Genomic DNA, 17,213 nt, shown 5'->3' with positions numbered 1-17,213 from the left:
CAGGTTTGTAAGTTTTTTCACTTAAAGTACATTTTTTAATATACTGCATGTCACTTGAGGTTCTTCACAGGAAAATGAATCATCCCTTTAAGCAATAATCAGTAAGCTAATTTCAGGTTGTCTGTTTAATTTTGGGGCCTCACCACTGTTATTAACTTTTTTAGCCGGTTCACATCCAGTAATTCAAAATGGAAAGGTCTTTCTTTACCAGGGAAAAAAATTTGACAACAAGAAAAAAGACATGTTTCTAGAAGTTATGAAAGGGAATAATAGGCAGGCAATAATGTAGCTTTATCTCAATCCATTCCTCCCAAATATTTAAAACGTACAGTATAGAGGGGGTCTTTGAACTGAAACCTGAAGACAGTACAGCAGTCAGAATCCAAATAGTCATTTACACTGAAAGAATGTGGTCTTATCAGACAGTTCCCAGCAATCAGGACTTAACCAGATATATTAAAATAAAAAAAGAGAATTTTCTTGTTGTTATTTTTTTTAACTAAGAGGTAAGCAGCATTCATAAAAACATTGAATTTGAGTACATCTATGAGGGAAAATAGCTAGATTAAATTAATAAATAATTGTTTTACCTATGTTTGATGAATGCACATCGTAGGAGACATCATTGATAAGGAGCTGGAAGTCTTTGCTTAGGAGATTCTCAATAGACGTAGAAGAGGAAATCTTCATTCCGTCTGTGGACAAGAATAGAATTGGTTATTACTGTTCAGTTTAGGGCTTATCATCCTGATTAGATACATTTCACCTCTAGGCTTGACTACACCATCAACAACCTGCTACTACAATTACATTTGGTCACACAAAGCAGTGTGAAGGAAATGAGAATTACAGTCAATTGACTCCATCTATCTAGGGGCAAGCACCAGGTCTAGGAGTGAAAATAGTCTTTACATGAGAAGCCTGGTGAAAGCAAACAATTTTAATTGGCTCTATCCTGAATAGAGAAGAAGAAGATCATACATAATTATACATGAACCCTAAAGTGCATAGAATAAAACGATGTGAAAAACAAGTTCTCAATTTCCGATAACTCATCACATTGTACATTCTGTCTGCTCAAACATTCTCTTTATGCCCATTGATCTATTTTGGGGCTCTTTCCCTGACTCTTATTTCATAAAGACACTTTTGCTGTATATCACACGGAAATGATATTACACTGAAATTTCACACAAGTTATTTTGTTGGAGATGGGTATATTGCAAACTGTAATTCTCGTCTGAGCACGGGGGATCGTTACCTGTACTGAGCACTGAGACAGAGGTCACGCCCTTGTCCTCCCTCTGGATGTCCTGGACGAAGTCCCCCACGGTCATGAGCAGGGGCCGCAGTGTGAAGCGGCATCGCTCTTTCCTGGAGGGGAGGGGGAGAGCCACCACAGGCCGCCCATATCTGTGCTCCACAGTGATGTCTTACAGGCAGAGACAGAGACAGAGCCCCACAATAGTTATTTCACTCTGCATATACACTATAGTATGTGAAAGGCGGGTGGCATGGTGACACAGTGGTTAGTATTTGTGCCTGGAAGTGCTGAGACCCTGGGTTCAATTCTAGACCTGGAATGGGGTGCTATGTGTGGAGGTTCCCATGGTATGTTCCCCTCCATGTTCATGTGAGTTTCCTCTGGGTGCTCCGTTTCCTCCCACAGTCCAAAGACATACTGGTAGGTTAGGTCTTCTGGGAAAACTGGCCCTGGTGTGTGTGCCCTGTGATGGACTATGTCCAGGTGCCTTTCACCTGTTACTTGACTGGATAGGCTCCAGTTTCCCCCACGTGCCCAGTTTGGAAGAAGAAGAAGAAGAAGTGGTTAGAAAATGTATATATGAATAGCCTCATACTGTACATGTTTTATATGAACTGTATACAGCTAACTAAGGCATTTCACCCAATTGCCTCAACATATCAAGCACATGACAAGGTCTACTGTATCTGGGGTGCAATGAAGCTAAAATAGCAGTTAAAGTGTGAAAGGATTTTAATTGAGGAACAGGGAAGAAAATGTTTTACCTATGATAGAATGAAAGAATTGAGGACAATTTCAGCCTGAAGCACCTGGTTAATGCTTTGACACATGTAATAGGATTCTTAGAGTGGGCAGATAACAGGCTTATTGTTACATCCCTTAGTGAGTGCTCTGTAATATTCACGGATATGTTGAATTAGAATAACCTGACTAAACGAATTGTTCATTGAGCAATTAAAAAAAATAATGTAATAATAAAGAAAAAAATCAAGAAGTATCTAATTAACTTCTGATTAATTATGAGATAACCCCAAAAATAAGGAGAACCTGCCATTTCACAATTGAAATACATAGCTTGAAAACAATAGATCAACACATTCTGACATGATGCATTGTTGTAATGTTCTCTAACACAACACCTAAATCTGATAATTTCTGCTTCACAAATCCACACACCACCAGAAATAAACAAAAATAATAAATAAAAAGTATTACAGAGGTAGACAGATATATTTACAAAATGTTTGCTTCAACTGAACAAAAACATCTTGAAGTTGAGATGCAGTACAGTTAAAAAGAAAACAAATTAATGAATATTATTTATGATGAAATATCTGCAGAATCAAGGCGGACGTTCTGTTGGAGCTTCTCATGGCACAAGTTAACACGTTAGTCATAAAAATATGTTAATCCTACCATTGGAGGGTGCTAGAGTACTGCAGAACACAGCTCTGTGTGTTCCCCATTGGAGCTGTAATTGACGCTGGATCTGAAATACAATAAAAAAATAAAGATTGTTAACCTCTCTTAAATCTAAAGGTACTGATACACTTAGTCCTATGGGATCAGTTTTCTTCTTTGGGAACTTTTACCGGTGTGAATTACTTTTGTATTTCAAGACATTTCAGCACTTTTTTTGTAATTTGAGCACACAGTCAGACCAATTGTTAATTGGAGTCACTGTGCAGTGCAAGCTTCAGCAAATCGATAAGCAGAAAAGGCCTTGAGAGGCTTTTATAGATAGAGTCTAAAAGGACATCACACCCATGTATCAAGGATTACCTACACTGGTCATCAAAGAGCCCAGTCAAGTTAGTCTTACAGGTAACCTGTTTCCGAAGCTTTGGGACACTTGGGGGCAGCCCAGTGATCCATTAATCAAGCAATTTATTCAATTAAGAGAACTCTGGTCCTTGACGATTGAAGGGCACTGAATGTTTAATATCAAAGGATTAAGATTGTTAAATGTAACAAATCACATGATTAATTGGTGACACTATCATAATTAAAGTGCTCGAAGCCTTTAGACATTGGCAATTCAATTGTTACCAATAAAATCTATAGGACTACAGCTCTCCAGGACTGGGTTTGGAGACAATTGTATAATATCATCTATCATCATCTAATATCATCTCCTTTGAGCCGTATAGTTATGATGACTGCCTTCTAGGCAAACAGCAAAGCTTTGTAATGAACTAATTCATTTATTATATTATTATCTGTATTTTTCTTATGATTCCAGTGTTTTTCTTATGATGGCAATAATTTCAACTAATGATGAAATGAAATCTTATATTCCATATCAGTAATGGGTATTTTAGCCCAAAACATGGCTAATTCAAGTAATTGCATAGGGCAAATATCTACTTAAACAGTGCTAAACAAATTAACTGGCTTGCAGCTTTGGAAGTATCCTACATAGTTCCGTTACCTGTGACTTGATCAGGATTTGAATAGTACTGTATGATAACTGTTGGGGCAGTATACAGTATAAGAATAACAGTAATATCTATTCCTTTGCAGGCTTTTTTATCTGTAACAACTTATAGGGAGAAGAGAGTGAACTTCATTCTGACGACTGCTGCAGAGCCACTTGATTGTTTCATACAGTATGTAGGAGAGAACACAAGGCGGTTTAGAGACAGATAAGTCAATGAAAGATTCAGTTTGTGCTATCTGTATCAGTCTTTGGTCACAAGATGTCAGCACAACATCTCTAAAAGGAAACCAGAAAAGTTACAAATTTAGTATGACAGATTTCATTAGTATTTGTACAGAATATTGTCTATGGATAGATCTACAGAACTTGGATTTTGGAAGATGATTATGTAAATTGTTTTTAACCTTTCTTATGTTCCAACTACACAAAGTTACATTAGCCTAATCACTGGAGGTCAGGAACAAAGGACGTCCTAATCAATTTAGCAGGCAAAATATTACTCAGAAGATTCCACACACTAATTTAAATACCCTCATGCAGTGCAGGAGTCACTACTGTGAGCTGAGACATAAAGAAACAATGGTTGATTTCATACTGAGAAGGTAAAAAAAAATAAAAAAATAAAAATAAAGTAGTCAATAAGCCCCAGTGGGAGTTATGATATCTTATTTCACAAGATTTCTGACAAAATATAATGGCCCTTGGTAGTCACAGTATCCATGGACAAAATGGGTACGTCTGCAGAATTGCTTGATGTTATCTATTGCTCTCACTCTCAAACACAGCAGTTTATGTGAACATAAACTGCAGCGAGAAGTAATCTTTGAATCATTCCAGCTCTGTAGTCAGAAAACCTGCTGAAGAATCTTGTTCTCTCTCACAGCTTCTGCTGACTGCAGTAAACCTCCTCATTTCTCCCTGTCTGTCGGCTGTCAACTAGTCCTGACAGTCCTGAAGAAACTCCAGCATAAGTGTACAAGACTGAAATGCATTTAATCAATATTAAACTAAATTGTTGGACAAAGCCAATATTCTTAACATGTACCCAAAAAAAAGCACTAGAATATATGTCCCAAAAAGTCATTTTATACCATAGATCTTGGTATTTTTGTGTTGCTTCTTCATTGTACAAATGCACTTGTGAACACATATTGACAGAAGAGCTTTGTTTGTAGAGACACACAGTTATTAAATATTGTGCAAAATAGCTAAAAGGCAACCTTTTCGCTTAATACAATTTCAGGCAATATACCGGCTACAATACTTGTGTGTAGCATTTTACGAGAGGAAAATCAATCTCAAATCCATGCCAAGGAAAGAGATCTGTGACTGTGTCTACTATTCACAGTATCCCGACACTTCATTAACATCTGTAGGATGAAAAGTGTTACATCAGTGTAATTAACAAGGATTTTCATCACTTCTTCTCCATATTCTGAGTGTTTTGTTCATTTGACTCACTTTTGAAGAATAAGTCTGGGTTTCTGTTCACTTTCTGAGTGAACGAACATTTACTTTAGCATATACTTTCTGAAACCGGGAATAAAATAAACCAAGATAAATGGCTTATGAAATGAGTTTTTTTTAATCGCATTTCAAATCTCTATTCTTAATATTCCGTCACTTCCCGACTTTGCAGAAATACTCTGGCCTAGAGTATTGATACTGATATTAGAAGACATTACCACCTTGGCTAATGGAATTGCCTGCACAATACCCATTCAGTGTTCCTATCAGTCATGTCACAAATTTGTCTTTCCCAGTTTGAACGTACTGTACAGTGTGTGTCATTAGTCATGAAACAAAAAAGGCCCAGTGAATCAGTGAAGATTCCATTTAAGTTTAATTTATATTCCGTATGTTTCCTGCAAAATATATTTGTGTAATAGGTGGCACAGTGCCTAGCATTGCTGCCTTGCAGTGCTGGGGCCCGGGTTCAGTGTAGAACCTAGGGCACTATATGTGTGGAGTTTGTATGTTCATGTGAGTTTCCTCTGGTTTCCTCCCACAGTCCAAAGACATACTGGTAGGTTAATTGGGTTCTGGGAAAATTGGCTCTAGATGCAAGTGTGTGCCCTGCGATGGACTGGCGTCCCATTCAGGGCGTACCCTGCCTTGCGCCCGTTGCTTGCCAGGATAAGATCCAGATTCTCCGCGACCCTGAATTGGAAGAAGTGGTTAAAAAATAAATGGATGGATATTTATGCAATTCTATACAGTATGTTTATTGTATATTACACTGTATGCTAAATCAGGAGGCACCACATGACTGTAAATGCTTTTGCCCACTGGAATTAAAGTTGAAATCTATTTTCTTAATTCTGCCTTCTATTTAATTTTCTGTCAGGAACAAACAGTTATTTTGAAAAAGCAAATCCTGTCTTCATGCAAGACGAAGCATGTTGACATAACTTACTGCACAAACAATACAGTGGTGCTAGAGTGGAGAGATCAATTAAGGCTTGTCAGCATTAAGTTAAAAAGCAGTTCCAGCTATCCATGCCCATGCAAACCTAAGCCAGTGACTCACTCTAACTCTTAAGTGCTGAGTAATGGCTGCTTGTAGATTTAGTTTGGCTAACAAATCCCACAATGAGACTCGAAGCATGTGGATCAAAATCTCTAGGCAGCAGGAAACAGTTATTGCTGGCATAACTGGAATAGCAGACGCAGTAAAAGGAATACCACAGCAGATCATGTTGTATCTCTACTTCCCACTTCGTCCATAAACATCCCACAGCTTCCTGTTGGAACATCCCCTGACAGGCGCACAAGACCAGATTTAAAAACCAGTATAACTAAAATAAAGGTTGATTATTAACTTCAGCTGACCATTACAGAACATACCTGAAAATACTTATATACAGTACTGTAAGCAGTGCCCATTAGAAGATGTGAAAACTACTATGGACACAAAACCCAGTCCCATCGAGCTGGCAGTGCACTGTTGTCGAGGTTATCCTCAATGTGCCCTTCTTCATGTATGAGTAGCAGGTGTCACTGATCTTCAGTGTACAGTTTGTATACAAGATATTTGTTTCAATAGATCAGTTAACTTATAAACCATACAAATTATGAGGTCAATTGATTTATAAATTACAGTGTATGTAAAAGATTGGGTACCCCTGGTCAAACTGCATGTTTCACAGAATCTCTAAGCAAAAAGAAGTTAACACAACCACTGCAGGGCACAAACTTAAACATGACATATTTCTGAACATTTGAATGCACAATTACTGTTTTATTTGCTGAATTTAACAGATTGGAAAAAATAAAACAGTGATGTGGCATATGCAAACTCCACAATCCAGAATCCAGAAGTCCAGTGGATTCATTAGTACTTTTTTAAGGCCTCAACACTTCATTGACTCGTTAGGCTTTAAATTAAGCCAGGTGAAGACAATTCCAGAGTTGAATAAATACTCTGATTCTCCTAACCTCTCAGGATGCTGTTCCTTGCTCTCAACAAACATGGGCCTCTTAAGCCACTAACTGAGGACTTGAACAAAGCAAAGGGGAGACAATAAAAAGATATCTAAATGCTTCTAGCATGGACTTTTCACGGTCAGAAACGTCATTAAGAAATTAAAGTTAATGGGAACTGTTGAAGTCAAAGCAAGATCTGGAAGACCCAGACATACTGTATGTGTGATAGAACTGCTCATAAACTGGTCAGATATGCAAAGCAGAACCCATACAGTATATCACACAAGGGACCTGCAGAAAAGTATAGCCGATACCGGAGAAGTGGTCCATAAGTCCACAGTGCAGCGTTGCTCACACAAAAATTATCTAGTTTCCTCACTGTGGAAACTGAGTTTCCACATAGAATCATTGTTCCTGCTATTAGTCTAGCCCTTTGCCATTTTGATTTCTTCACTTTTCCAATAAAATCAGAAACCTTTGTTTACTCCCTCATGGTTTCTTTCTTTTCCCATCATGTTTCTAACAAACTTTCATATTTCTAAGCAGTTATGCCTTGCAGTGATTGTACAGATTGATCTAATGACATTAAACTTCAATAGCCATGTAACTTTAATGAGTTTTGCGTATTGCCCTTTCTCATTAGTGAAACCATACACCAACTGTGGAAAATGTTATGAAACTTTTTTAACATTTGAAAAAAAACATTGCTTGAAATTTTCTTGAAAATCAAGAAAAGGAGATGAGCAGAGCAGACTACATTTGCAAGAGGATCAGAGAAGGTCATGTGTTAATATTTCTTCTAACCTATAAGAACCAGATAAACAGCTTTGTTATTGTTTCTTGCCTTTTGTAGTTCCAGTCAAACATGTGCAAATGAGATTCATCATCCCTTGCAAATATCCTTTCAACAGCCACAGGCAAGAGGCTGTAAATACACATCCTTCCCTTCACACCTCGGTAATACTGTACACTCAGGTTATGCAGAGTAGAAAACATCCACAGATCATATCTTCTTCTTTGTAGGATACAGAGGGGTCATATAATTTTGCAAAACGCCTACAGAACAGGGTCTATACTGGAGTGCAGTTTGAATAATATTCAAGCAGCCTTCAAGAGCACTGAAATACCACTTTTTTTCTGTTATTTTATACAATATGGTAAGATTCCACAGTAGGCACAGAAAGAAAGGTAATTATAGTAGTGAAAAGGAAACACAAATATGAAAATAAGGCCACTTTATGGCCAAAAATACAATATGTACAGTAGCCAATTTGGCTAATACTAGGATTAAATAATCAGCCACTAAATACTAATTATTTCAATATATTTGCTTGTTTAGTTATGTATAAAGACCCTGGCCTCTTTGGAGATGAGGTCACTGTTTTACAGTAGAAGAAAGGTCCCATGAAGGATTTGCTAAAGCAATTTCAAATAAAACTACAGATTCTCTTGAAACTTGTGAGATTTGATTATTAAGTAGATGTTCAACCCGAGTACTTCTTGCTGGTGTTTTTTATGCACCTTGTTTAGCATTCACTGTTACTACCTGATTCGCAGGCGAAATGACTGTGCATAATGCATTTCACATCAAAACAATGTTATAGCTCAGCAACTAATTAGACCTCTTCATCAAGGCACACAGTTACCTTTTCACCACACTATGACATTCCCAGATGGTTAATTTGTAATTAAAATGTATTTCCCAAACTGTCAGCTGTCCCAGTAATTTACTACCTTGTTTACAATATGCATAACAAGCAGTCAAGAACATGTCACAGTCACATAGAAAATCTTACAACTATCATGGTGTCATTATATACTGTATATATCATCAGAGAAGGTCACTTAGGCAATTCATTAAATCTGAAATTTGATTGAAAGTTCATGTGACAAGATTATATTGTAACTGTTTAATTTTATCATTTGCATTTTTAAATTGTTTTTCCTTAAAGTCTGTCTTTGTATTCACTCTGTTGACTCTCTATGACTGTTTCCATTTGAAACTCCACTTCATATAGGCATACAAGTGCACAAACATTACTAGATGATGTGAAAAAGATGTTTTCAGACTAAACTGTGTAATGACAGAGTACTACACCTAAACCAACTCTGAGCACGTAAGGATAGGAAACTGATCCACTGCAGACTATATTAGCAAAGTTTAATGTCCAGACACAAGACACATACAGTAACTTAACTACTAATGTATATATTTCATACATATACTGTAAGTTAATCAACAAACACTTATTAAATGTTTGCCAAGAATATATTATAATCTTGCTGCAGTTGTCCATTCCTAAAATGGCTGAGACAGCAGACATCCACCTGCTTGGCAGTTGAATATTCTATTTAGAATTTGATAAACCCCATGCAAAACACTTGATCATGCAAAACAGTCCTAGGTTAGAGCTTATCAAGTATAAAAAGGACAGGACAAACACAGTGAAATCCTTGTTCATTTCTGATCTAATTGGCACCATTGTCCGAAAGTTCATCTCACTTCTGAATACTCAGCTGTTTAATATTGGGTCCCTCCCTCCAACCCCCCCCCCCAAAAAAAAAGTGTGTGTTTATTTTAACATAGTTATCTTTTTAACTAAAGATTGATGAAGCACTGCCCACATATCCCAAGTAGTGATGTGTTTTTGGAGCTGTCCAGCAATGGTGATGACTTCCAAGAATTACATCCTTGGATCACCAAGCTACAGGCAAAGCAGATAAGCTAGATAAGGCTGAACAACCTCTTCTCATTTTTTAATGTTCTTTCATATCCATCAAGTTATGAATTTAGAACTTGCCAATGTACAGGTAGTTGACAAGAAACTGAAACACCTGGGTAAATGAGGGACATCAAGCATGTGAATAGCACGATCTACCACACAGATGTATTAAGCAAATAACAATCCAGTATATTGAGGATCATATATAAAAAAGCTAACAGGCCTGATTGCCTATAATTATAGCTAGCATGGCTGCCAGAGGAGACCTCAATGTTTCTGAAAGAGGGGTGATTTGGGGGGCAGGAGCTTCATTGACCAAGACAGGGCTAAATGACCTCAGCCTTGACCACAATATTTCATATTAATGGCAATTAATGGGAAAGACATCATCAGCAAAGGATGGAAGTGCACCTTCCAGTAGTGTGATATCAGTGCATTAGTTCAAAGTTCAAAGCAAAACAGGTGAGCAACTGTAGATCAATTGACTTCAAATTTCAACCTTGTCGGCACGCAGCCAGTTTCAAGAAAATTGGTCCAATGAAAATGGTTCACTGCCGATAGGTTCCACAAAGCACATTTGTAAATCCAGTTGTACAAAGAGTAACAATGTAACACAGTATCAATACAGTGGAAAAATGTAATATGGTCAGACGAATCATCGTTCACCACTGGATGAGTGCAAATGTGGTTCCAACCTTAAGAGCTCTACAGGCCTGAGTGCTTGGTTTCAAAATGTTTTGGGGCACAATGGTTTGGGTGCTCTTGCTCCCTTAGAAGGTAAGGTCAATGCTAATCACTAGTTAATGGTACTGATTGATCATCACCACCCCCATCTTGCAGCATTTAATTCCTAAAAGGGGTGTCTACCCCCATCCACAAGGCATGTCTGGTCACCCACTACTGTGATGACCATGACACTGATGGTATCTGCAGTACTGTATATACCATAATGAGTCACCAGATCTGAACCCAATTGAGCATTTATGGGATGTTCTGGTACAATAACTAAGACAATGGCTTTCTACCTCCATCAACCAGATGTGAGTTGATATGCAGCCATATCACCCTGCAACTCACAACTGGCAGCCCACTGAAGCTAAGCAGGTGTGAGCATGGTCAGTACCTGGATGGGAGACCTCCTGGGAAAAACAAAGGTTGCTGCTGGAAGAGGCGTTAGTGGGGCCAGCACGGGGCGCTCACCCTACGGTCCATGTGGGTCCTAATGCCCCAGTATAGTGACGTGGACAATATACTGAAAACAGGCGCTATCCTTCGGATGAGATGTAAAACCGAGGTCCTGTCTCTCTGTGGTCATTAAAAATCCCAGGGCGTTTCTCGAAAAGAGTAGGGGTGTAACCCCGGCGTCCTGGCCAAATTTCCCATTGGCCTTTTCCAATCATGGCCTCCTAATAATCCCCATCTCTGAATTGGCTTCATTACTCTGCTCTCCTCCCCACTGATAGCTGATGTGTGGTGAGGGCTCTGGTGCACTATGGTTGCCGTCGCATCATCCAGGTGGATGCTGCACATTGGTGGTGGTGGACGGAAGTCCCCATTACCTGTAAAGTGCTTTGAGTGGAGTGTCCAGAAAAGTGCTATATAAGTGTAAGCAATTATTCATTAATTAATTATTGATTTGACTTTCTCTTAGAAGAAGAATGGTGCTACATCCCTCCTGCACAATTCTAGAGACTGGTAGACTTTCACAGTTTATACAAGTCGTACCGGCCACATATGGAGGTGTTAAGTGACTTTACATTGGTGTTACCATTTTTTGTTCACTGTCTGTACTTCTCTCAAAGTGTATTCACTTGACTTCAAAAACTGTTGGTTCTATGGATGAGATCAATGAAAATGCAAGACAGTTATCCACCTTCCACTGCATTCAAAAGATAATTAGTTTTGTTGGAATCACAAATTGCTCTTTAATACCCATTGACCCAAAGTGAGTGCAACAAATAAACAAGATGAATTAATAGTGGTTTATTTTGTAATTTGTTGGAGAAATGTATTGTTTTTTTTGAAGACTCACAGAAAAGTAATACAATTCCACAGCAATTGGAATCATTATTGTTCTTTCCATTGCATATCAACCTGATTTTGGCATAATTTTCTCATATTTTCCTGACATACGACACAATCCTTGGTTCCTTTGGCAACACTTTATATCAACGCAGCTGGTCAAAAGCTGAAAAAATTCTGGAATCTCCTCTACAGAAGAGACATTTAAAAACCTCATTAAAATATATTCAAAAGGAGGTAAAGAAAATTGAAAAGACAAAAATAAAAAATGGCTCAGCTGTCATTATTTCATCTACAGGCTGACTGTTACACAGATATGATCGCTCAGTGAAATGAGAAATTTCTATTATATACTGTACAAATAAGAGGCATGATTTAATTGTTGCCAAAAGGATGGACCATTAAAAAATACAAAAAAGCCTTTGGAACATCCAGTGTATACACAATTGTGTATACATGGATACACATGGTCATCCAGGAGACAATTGTATCAGCAGTAAATACTCTATAATGATTTTGAATTGGAAAGACAGCTTTTCCCCCCCATCAGTAAGTATATCACAGTAATCCTACATGGCTGTACAGAATTATGCTATGTTTATTCTGTCATAGCAAGCACGTCATTTGAAATGAACACGTCTACTATGCTGAAGTCATTAATTGCAGCCTTGTGGTTTTGAAACTGTTGACACTCAAAGTTAGCTTGGCTGAAAAAGACCAAGAAATGTTGAAGAAAGTGTTGAAGAAAGAGGACAAATGATCAATAAGGTGTTGAGTAAAGGTTATCCGTTTTACATTTTAATCACCCTGTCAGAGACCATGACACGAATGGCATGTCTAACTGTAGCATGTGTCTTTTTCAACAGTTATGGATTAAAATAAGTCGAGCAGCAAACAACAAAATGAGCCTGTAGGGACACCTGCATGAGAAACAGATACAGGGAACATGGACAGAAATGAGACTAGCCAAGGAAATGAGCTAATGGTAGAATTTGGTTTTATGTGTTTTGTATAGTTGTTAGGGACCAGTTAAATTGCGTGTTTGCTTATTTATCTTTACAATATTGTCTGTAAGTGATACCCAGAACATCGGTTTTACCTGTTCAAGCTCTAAAATACTACCTGTTTGATGTAAATACATCAATCTTCACAAAACTACCAATTTAGGTCAGTTCAAAAGGTGTTAAAAACGTCTTAAATAATATACCAGCAATTTCACAGCAACAGGTTGCTGACTGTGCTTAAAATAAGCTCAAGCTTATAGCAGTATCTTAATAACCAATACTTAAATTCAGAGGCATTAAACTGGAATATAATAAAATAGGACATTATCAAGATAGCAGGGTGTGTTGACTGCCAAGAAATGCATTACGGCAATCTTCTTTTTTTTCTTCCATTAACTGAACTATATATGAATGCCTAATTAGAGACACTAAAGACTGGAATATAATTTATTTTGTTATTGCAGGACACGTTATTGCAGACAAGTTTTGTCTGTGCAAACTAACAAAAGTAGCATAGCACTGGCAGCCCTACAGCTTACACTTATAAATTCACTGGTATAGTTTACCCAACACTTTTTAATGCCTGTTTATTAAAATTACAAGAGGCAACACTGATAAAGACACTTAATATAAACAACATAAATTATTACATTTACAGTAAACTGGTCAATAGTGTTTTTTTTAGCTGCACGGGCACAACGGTTACCTGAGAAACTGCATTTATCCAAACATTTTCAACACATTTTTTATTACCACAAAGCAGATCTAACTTTACACAGTACTGTACTTGTCTTGTGGATTAAATAATCTAGTGTCTAGTGTGAGTGGGTAATTTATGCAAAGCAGCAGAACATTTGTGAGGAAAGCTCAGCTTTATGGTAACAGTGTTTAACAGATTTCATTGTTATCAAGAGCAGGCGAACCTAAAACACTACTGTACAGGATATACTGTACACTATATACAGTATATACTGTAGTTTGTAGGCCTACAGATACATACACTGTAAATTATCACTGCAACTCTGCTTTCTCTTTTCTCTACATGTGGATATAATTTTTAAACATCTCAGTAAAATAAACCAAATTTTTATGTTAACCATTACTAAATTTCAGAAATGACTTATCTATTTCAAAATGATTTCTGTAAATTCCAGCGTACATTCAAATATATCAGGTGTACATTCTATAATCCTGTGTCAAATATTCATGGTATAAATGAATGAATTTCTTCATCTTCTCAACTGCTGACTATATTTTTAAAATTGTGCAGGGGTGCCTGGAATACGTGATCTTTCAAGTAATTCCACAGGTAAAAATCACATCTTTATATCAACTGACACAGGCAACCAAGCCCAGACTCTCAGCTATAACAGAAACCTCAACATGGTCCACATCCATTCACATTATTATTATATATGTCGTTGTATTATATGCCGTTGAAAAGTGGCTGTTAAGGTTGGTTAAGGAACACCAAACTTTGAAAATACATTTTTCTAAGCATTTTTAGCTTCACGAGGAAAAATGTGTTCCTCACTTCATACAGTATATTCAAAGATTTTTAATTCTCATAACAACCAGAAAACTAAAAAAAATCTCTGTGTGAAATCCCTATGGAATTTCAATTGGGTTAAAATGAAAAGTAATCTTTTTCATGTCATGTTGTTGTTCACTAGATTTGTAACTTTAAACTCTTCTTTTCATAACATAAGGAACATCAAGATCTGGGGATGTCCTGGTAAGTTCCTGCTAAAAAAGAAATGCAATAAAAATAAACAATGAGGATTTTAATAAAAAAAATAATCAAAATATTTTTTTAATGAATTTTGAATGAAACTAGGCTTTACAAATCTTACTTTTTGAAGACCTAAACAACTCTTGAAACTTCCCTCTCTAAAGAAAATACCATATAACTTAAGAGATCACACTTTTTCACTAGTTTTGAAGACAGAACTATTTACTATTATTAGCCACAGATGACATAAGAAAGTGTACATACTTTTAGATCATAATAGTCTTATATATAGTCTAATTCATAAACAGCATTTCTCCTTGTCAGTAGAATTTGTATTCTACTGACAAGTAGAAGTCCCTTGTCATACTGTTTATTCAAAACACTTAAGTCTTTGTTACTGTATATTAGTAATTCAAAAGTTCACACCTAGGAACCACAAGCTCAAATGAAAGGCAAATTTTCTTAAATTGCAGCATTATTTTAAAACTTTTTGAAATGGGCACCTCATGAAAACTAATTCCACACCCAAGTGATTCTGCCAGTAGTTTCAAGATTTGTTAGTTCTGGTGACTTACAGCTTCTATTAAAGAGGCAAAAATAGAATCATCAAAATACAGCAGCCCTATCTAAACTTCAGCTTTTACTGTAAGACCTCTATTTACCTTAGAAAATAACATTCTCCTCTTAAAAGAATATGTGAATAATGTGTACCAAATAATAAAGCCCCCCTTTTCCTGTCTAAGTGGAATGTACCTCAGAATTTTTGTCATTGCTATTGCATGATTCATCCTTCTAATCTTTATCTTTCAGTACTGTTTTTTTTTTCAGTTAGCTTGTGGCTATGTCTTTCCTCATCCTTTGCACGTCAGACAGAGACAGTGTCTTTTTTTATCACCGTCCATACCATCTAGCTTGTGCACAGCAGTTAAGTTTTAATTCAAGTGCACAGTGTCTGTTCGATTTGTCCCGTCTAGGGAGTGCTATACAATAAAGTGACAAGGACACAAAGTACTTTGTTATGGAGAAGAAATTCAAAGAGAATCAGAGCCCAGAACCGACAAAAAAAATACTTTTTTATTAGAAAAGAATGGAGACCGATATTAAATAATAAAATGGAAGAAGGATGCTTTTGTTAGAGGACATTTATTACATGTAATAATTTACAGTGGGTAAACTCTGGGCATTGGTCCATAATCTTTTTGCTAGGAAGAATTATACTGTTACAAATAGAGGACAGCTATTTTTCTACTGTAAAATCTATTATTTTTCTACTACTACACCATCATGCTGCCCATAGATGAAGTCACAGTGAGAAAATATGTGAATGTTAAGCACAGCCATTTCATTTGTGATCATGTTGATAGACACAGTTTCCCCATAAAAAAAGCCATTGGCTTTTTTTTAAAGCACTGTGAAACAGAGTCTGTTCCAATTTGCAGTAACTCCCCCCTCCCTCCCCTTTAAGGTACTGTAAAGCTTCCAGCATAACCTTCATTCCCCTAATTCTGGTCTCCTATCTGTCCCCCAAGCCTGTCTACACTCTATGGGTGACAGGTCCTTCTCCTGTTATGCCCCAAAGCTCTGGAACTCTCTCCCCAAGGATATTAGAGAGTCATCGTCCCTAATCTCCTTCAAATCTAGACTCAAAACCCTCTTCTTTAGAAGAGCCTTTACTTAACTGGTTCTGTTCTTTACCCCTCTACTCCTACTGTATTCAGTACCCCCATGCACTGTCTCCTGTAACTATGTGTTCTCATTGTGCATATGTTGTATTTTTTTCATTTTTGTTATTGTTTTGTAAAGCACACCTTTAAAGGGCGCTATATAAAATAAAGTTTTATTATTGTTATTGTTATTATTATTATTATTATTATTATTATAACAGATAGCAAAGGAAGGATGGCTTGATGGGTGGATGAATAGCCCGTTGCAATGTGAGCAGACTTACAAATCACAAACAATCGGTGATTCCGATTTGGGCGAGTATAAAATGACAAACAAAATGCTGTTTAATGTTGCAAAGGAGCTTTATGGAAATTCTAAGTAATAGTGTTGCTGTATTAAACTATTCTGCAGTATTTGAAACTCGTGTTTATTGAGGACGGGAGAATAAAAATGTTTTTTCCGCCCCATTTGGTCTAACTAGCTTCTTTAATGATGATGATGTGGCTCTTTAGGCTGTGAAGTCTTTACTGTCACTGGAAAATATGTTAATGAATCAGCTTCTGTGCCCAGAGCTGGCTGTGGAGTCAGTGGCATTTAAAGCAGGAGCATTTCGACAACTACAGTTGTACTGAGGTTTTCAATTATCACAGCAGGGTGCTGGATCACAACCTCTCACTGACCTTTGCACCCCACAGCTGATGAAAATTCAGTTCCTCCAAAGCACGACGTTTTTCATCTCAGTGCTGATAATCCACTCTGTGTAGAAACGCACCATAGCAAAAGAACGGTTTCACAATTTGATGGTTTGTATTGTGTTTCCTCAGCCCTTTGCTCAGATCACAGCTTTCCAGCTTTTCTAAACACGTCCAGACATATGGAATAAATATCAGCCTTTTTCAAATGGCATCAAGAGTCCAGGTTATACACAAGACTACGC

At 37.1% G+C, this 17,213-nt stretch overlaps 1 protein-coding gene across 1 annotated transcript in view; it reads right to left on the bottom strand.

Annotated features, from left to right (window-relative positions):
• The window catches only part of LOC148840690 (calcium uniporter regulatory subunit MCUb, mitochondrial-like), a 63,782-nt gene that overhangs the window by 11,983 nt on the left and 34,586 nt on the right, over window positions 1-17,213 (bottom strand). The window contains exons 2-4 of the mRNA XM_088915141.1: window positions 2,681-2,753; window positions 1,262-1,432; window positions 591-695 (exon numbers count right to left, since the gene is read on the bottom strand). Of these exons, the coding sequence (XP_088771267.1) occupies window positions 591-695; window positions 1,262-1,432; window positions 2,681-2,753 (349 nt within the window). The remainder of the gene's footprint in view (window positions 1-590; window positions 696-1,261; window positions 1,433-2,680; window positions 2,754-17,213) is intronic.

Source organism: Atractosteus spatula, chromosome 1, assembly GCF_055471065.1.
Source record: "Atractosteus spatula isolate fAtrSpa1 chromosome 1, fAtrSpa1.hap1, whole genome shotgun sequence".
Taxonomy (NCBI): Eukaryota; Metazoa; Chordata; class Actinopteri; order Semionotiformes; family Lepisosteidae; genus Atractosteus; species Atractosteus spatula.
Note: the sequence above shows the minus strand (reverse complement) of the source record. Positions and strands in the feature narration are given on the sequence as shown.